General features: G+C 42.0%; 1 protein-coding gene across 4 annotated transcripts in view; it reads left to right on the top strand.

Annotated features, from left to right (window-relative positions):
• The window catches only part of KEL (Kell metallo-endopeptidase (Kell blood group)), a 39,701-nt gene that overhangs the window by 12,990 nt on the left and 20,711 nt on the right, over positions 1-6,000 (top strand). For all 4 annotated transcript variants that reach the window (XM_044439537.1, XM_044439538.1, XM_044439536.1 and 1 more), the window contains 2 exons: positions 2,183-2,307; positions 4,817-4,963. In XM_044439537.1, coding sequence (XP_044295472.1) covers positions 2,183-2,307; positions 4,817-4,963 — 272 coding nt within the window. The remainder of the gene's footprint in view (positions 1-2,182; positions 2,308-4,816; positions 4,964-6,000) is intronic.

Raw genomic sequence — 6,000 nt, 5'->3', positions numbered from 1 at the left:
CGAGGCTTCGGCGAATGGGGCGGCATAAAAATGTTTTAATAAATAAAATAAATAAAAAAGCTGCCATCAGTGTAAATCTCAGCAGGTGGTGATCTGATCATGACAAACGGACTGACTTGAACCCCCCTCCCCTGTTCTTAGAGCACCATCCTCATATTTGACTAAGAAGACCAACTCTAGAGTGTGCCCTGCCACATGAGTCAGGCCAATGACATTTTGGGGCAGCCCCATGGTTGTCAAGACAGCCATGAAATCCTGAACCACTCCAGATAGGATGCCCTGAGCATGAATGTTGAAATTCCCCAGAACCAACAGCTTTGGTCACATCTGAGACCACCTCCATCAGCTCAAGTAGGGAGACCGATGGGTTGCAGGGTGGGTGGTACCCCAGCAGAATCCCCAGCACAAGATGCAAACACTCCAGGCTAGTCATCAGGCAGACAGGGCACCTGGACAAGGTGCCTTTGGCTGCAATCTAGTCCCTTTGTCTGGGCGAGCTGGTTTTCCTGCATAGCGTGCCTGTGCGATGGCTATGTCAGGCCTAGTGGCTGCAGCTTGGTATAGAAAGTTACCAATCGCCTCTCTGTAGCAATGGTTTTCTGGCAGGAGCTCACTCACTAGGTTTATGTTCTCTATAGAAACGTGTTTCCACTAGCAGAGACATTTGTTTAGTATCTTTTAGCCTTAGGGTCCCAAGCAACTCTAAATACGTTTTCCATCAGCCAAATGCATACTTCCACTTGCATTTGGGTTTAGATCATGGCATCAGTGGACACATGCAGAGATGTCCCACTATTTATCAGCCATATAGCTTTGATTTGGTTCTGTGTCTCCTTGGAGCACTTAAAATTATTCCAGTGCTCTCTCTAGGGATGGCTCTTTTTTCACATTTAAAGCATGTGAGTAGCCCATTTGTGCTTGCTTTGCTTTGGTTGGCTTTCAAGATGCCCATCTTAAAGCTTGGTTGTGGTGGGCGTGCAGTGAGAGCCCAAGTGTGCTCCAGTTTCTTCATGTGCTTTTTGTTTCAGTGCCTTACCTCCTTTAGAGCTTAGTAAATCACTTAACATTCTTTCTTTTGCATTAAATGTTGAAATGTGGAAGGAAAGTTAGAAGTAGTGTAATTTTTAGTGAATCAATATTTGGCCTCATCTGATCAACTTATATATTTAGTAGACTTGCAATAAGCTGATCAACATCCTCATCTTCCTTTAAATTTTCAGAAAAACCAATAAAACTTGTCTTTGGATCTCTTCTTCCTCATATAATTCATGCAGCACCTTAAGCATATCTGCAGCCAGTTCTTCTCCTGGTAAACACCCGGATCTGATCAGTCTGATGATCTGGGAAGCATTTCTTGCATTTATGTCTTGGGAGTCCCCTCTTGCAATGGATTCTTCTCTTGCCTCTCCTTATCAAATGCTTTGAGTGTCCCACTCACTTTGAGTTAGTTTTTCAATCTGAAGCACCATACATGATCATTCACTGCATTTCATTTAGGAATCACCGCTTGTCCTCATCCAGGGTTCTGATGTAAAACAAATAAAAATCTCAAGACTTGTTTTGATATGTGTGTTGCTTTGGCTTTTTAAACTGATTCAATCCCTAGTTATTGAAAGAAGGAACAAGTGCTTCTGGGGCCCAAAAAAGTCAGGATTCTGATGTTACAGCAGAAGTCTTCTATAATGAAAGTGTGGCAAAACAGCATTTGGTACATACATTTAGGGAATTCATGCGGGCTAGAGCCAGTTGAGCAAAACAAATCATTTTATTAGTGCTTTTATACACATCGTCAGAGAAGCCTATCTGCCCCCTAAAGCTGGGGGAATCAGTCTTAAGTTGGCAGAGGCATGAATTATTAGCTTTCTTCAGGGGGAAAGCGTGGGAGAGGAAGGGAGGGTGTAGGAGAAGAGAATGGATAAGTTATAGGGCAATAAGTGGGTTGATGCAACATACTCTCTATCACCCTCTAAAGTCTGAAAGCATGCCAGGTTGTTCCAATTTTTCATTTTCCCCCTAATGTTCTAGAAAATCTTCATTTCCTACTGTCAGTTCTGCCGCAGTTAGATTCTAGCATTGCTGTTTCACCATGCCTTTTAACTTTTTACCATCATTTCCTGCTGTTATGTGGCCAGTTTTGGAACCTCTCAGCTTGTTTGTCTGACACCTGCCTTTTCTTCCCCAGAGGAACCACAGCTTGGGGTTAAAAGCTCAGCAAACGAAAAAGCGGTGCGGTTTTACAGCTCTTGCATGAACACAGAACAGATTGATGCTGAAGGTGCTCAGCCTTTGAAGGAGCTTGTGAATGAGGTGATCACTGCCCAGAAATGTGTGTGTGTGCCCCCTCTACAAACATACCCTCTCATACCTGGACCCATGCTCGTCTTACTGGGCATAGTAAGAAATAACAAGTAAGCGTGGACATTTAATTAAGAATAAGCAGCACTGGATCTCAGATCACTGCTGAGGTGATGATTATTTGGTAGGTCATTGCGTGATTGGTAGATGATAGCATTTGTTAGGTCATTCCTAACAGACAGCTGTCGTAAAACATCCATGTATCATGCCCAGCACTCTTTTCTCCGAATTTCCTGTTATACCTATTAAGGTTGCTACCCATTTTTGCATTTCCTTACATTTGCTCCATCTTACTCTTATTTCTTACCATTACTTATTTCTTACTTATTTCCCCTCCCTCTGATGTTTTCCCCACTACTGAAGTTTAAATTGTAAAAAATTTGGGAGCAAGAACCTGTTGTTTCTGGTGTATGTTAAACTGTAAAATGCCAGACATATTGATTTTGCTAGATTAATAAGAGTCACAGTTATTTTTCTTGAATGCATAAAGCAGGCATAATTTTTATGTTTATCAGACTTAGAATGCTATTATCCCCTTACCTTCAACACAGTAGGATTTATGGAAAGATAGAAAGATTTTAATACTGTAATCCATCCTAATTCAGTGGACAAGAATGAGCTCTTCTTTTCCTGCCATGTCAAGGTTGGTGACAGTGTGGCTGAAGGGTTCTTTTCCTATTTTGAAGAGGAGTACCACTTGTTGTCCCTGTGGCTAAAGACACCTCAGACTATCCTCAATTATTACAGCCACTCTTGAACAATGACACCTCCCTCTCACAGGCCTTGAATGGCAGGCTTGTGCTTGCTTATAGTCAGTTTCCAACTAAACGAGCTACTCACTAGCAACAGAGGCCACGTAACAAGGACAAAAACACAGGGACCAGACCCCATAACGCTCAGACCCCAGCTGTGGCCCCATATCTACCCTAGCAACACTATTACAGGGTATAATACATTCATCTACAATATATAGGGTTCATTCCCATACTCCTCTTCCATTGTGATATAGACCATCTTTTGTCAATAGTGCCCTCCCTCATTTTACATTGGGCAAACAGGCCAGTTTCTATGGCAAAGAATGAAGAATAAATGAGCACAAATCTTACTTCAAAATTGACAGTATTCAAAAATCAGGGGGAAATTTATTTTCAAATCTCTCTTACAAAGACTTCCTTAATTGCTAAATCACTGCAGCATTAAATAATGACTTGACAGTTCAAGGCAGTGATTGGGGGTTTATATTACATTCAACAAGATGGACATTTGCACACTGCTGTCCAGGGCTTGTCATGTTAATGGGGCTGTGTTGGTTGATATGCATATGAATGTATATTGCAATGCATCTGTATTCATTCTCTGGGCAGGGTGCAGGCAGAACCTGTTCATGCTAAAATGGATAACATATGTAAATCTGAATATAAATAGGAAGAAGTCATTGCAATGCTGGTGACTATAATCATATGATAGCATTTTATAGGGTGAAAGTACTTCATCCTGGAGGTGACCTATAACTTTCATTCAACTTTCTGTCCACTGTGAAAACTGCTCCAGACTTTGGGAATTTTGGAGGGTGCTCAAAAGTTGGTGAAAATGTTGCCGGTGCATCCTGGGGGACAATTTCTTGTCTGGACATCACAGAGCGATTGCCAAGCTCATGGAGGTATTTCCCCACCCACCAGTTTGGAGGCCTGAGAGCAAAGCTGCCTGGCCCAGTTTGCCTCAGCTACAGAAATGTTCCCTCCCCTTTCCACAGCAACGTAAACTGAGGGAGAAATGTCGACTCGAATGCATCATGAGCTCTGCCTGAGTATGTGGCAGTATGATGCCACTGCATTATTTACTGGCTCATGAGTCCACTCAGGAAAGGAGGACGCTTGGGATGATGACACAAAGTGGCAGAGGAACAAATGAGCTCCCAAGTCTCCCAGCCGTGCAAAAATAGTACTGATAAAGGGGACACTTGGAGAACATTTTACACCCATACTCCCAAAGCTAGTCTTCAGCCTTGAAATATCCATTGGAAAAAAATCACTTTAGATTTTTCTTGTTTCCATAACAATGGCCTATCTTGGAAGGTTTCTTGTAGGAATTCCTGAGATAGTATCTACTACTTCAGACACTCCACAGCATTCTGTCTATGCTGTAATTCAACCTGATAAGAACGCTAATGTACAGATCTCTATTGCTGTCTCCATGTTACAAATGGGGACAGAGACGGTGCCTTCCCTACGTTTTGCCAAAGGTCCAAACCAGAAACCCATCTGTCTTTTTAAAAAACGTAATAGCAGGATTGAGGGGACTTCCTGATGATACTTCTAGTGTGAAATGTAGTGTGGCTACAGGTGAGTTCAGAGTTGGAGCAACATTTGAAATGGGCACTTCCTAGTTCAGAAGTCAAGACTATTCAGTATGGTTGTTCTCAGCAGTGATCGTCAGGTCTCTTTGTTTTGTCTTTGTTCAGGTTGGTGGCTGGAACATCACAGGCCCCTGGAAAGAGACAGATTTTAACCAGACTCTTCAGATACTCATGGAAAAGTACAATACCTTTCCTTTCTTCAAAGCTTATGTGGGACCCATTTTCTCTGATCCAAGCACCAATATTATCCAGGTAGGAACATCAGGAGGCAAGGGTTAGACAACAGAGCAGGGTCATGAGAAATTCTGTGCGATTGGTTACCTGAGCCAAAAAAAGGAAAGCGTTGTTTTAACAAAAATTGTGGATAGGACAAGCTACTGCTTACTCCTCAGGGCTTGTAGACCACATGCAGTCAAGCACGTCGAGTGCTGAGGGGACAAGTTATGATACAACTGGACCAAAATCAGGAAGCTTTGTTGGCAAATGTTTTGGTTTGGAGGGACCCCTGTTTTATGAAATGCATCTGACCTGTGTATTAATATTTCAGATCCACAGCACAGGAAGAATAATCCCATGTTGCTAATGCCTCCTCTCCTGAGTTGTTTGTTGCTTTTGCTGAGTTTTCTTTTTTGGGGTTTTTTTCAGCTCTAGCACTTAGACTTTGACTAACCTCCACTATTTAACCTAACAATTCCTGGAATTGTCTTTGATTTTATTCAGAATGCTTCCTTTGTAAGAGAGAAACTGGACTTCAAGTCTGTGTTCAATGTCTTGTGGGAGAGAAAGCTGCTTCTTAAAAAAAAAAAAATCAATTTTGCTAGCAGCAGTGAGATCAGGGATGCATTTTCTGCTTTTGCCTTTTAGTGAATTATGAATCAACAGCTTCTTTTCTGTTTTTGCAGAGATTCTGTATTTCAGACCTTTTGCCCGTGGGAAGGTGGGGAGGGGATAATAAAGCTAAATATGTACAATCCTTTGCCTGTACACTTAGAAGTAAGTTTCATAGTGTTAGAGACTTACTCTCAAGTAAATATATGTAGGATTGCAGCCAGAGGCAGAACTGTTAGGTAAACAGGAAACCAAGCAGAAGTGGTTACTTTAAAGGAGCCAAGCAAACTGGGAGGTGTGGAATGGGTGGCCAGAAATGGTAGCATTTTTCACAGGGCTTACTTTGGACTGCTAATATGCATTTTACAGAATCATATGGATGTGTATTGGAGAAGGAATGTAAGGAGGGAATTCTGACCTGTCCATAAAAAGAGGTTGTGACCTTCTAAAGACTGGAAAGC

The sequence above is a fragment of the Varanus komodoensis genome, unplaced genomic scaffold, assembly GCF_004798865.1.
Source record: "Varanus komodoensis strain SLA01 unplaced genomic scaffold, ASM479886v1 scaffold35, whole genome shotgun sequence".
NCBI lineage: Eukaryota > Metazoa > Chordata > Lepidosauria > Squamata > Varanidae > Varanus > Varanus komodoensis.
The sequence above is the reverse complement of the archived record's forward strand: the minus strand, read 5'-3'. Positions and strand labels throughout refer to the sequence as shown.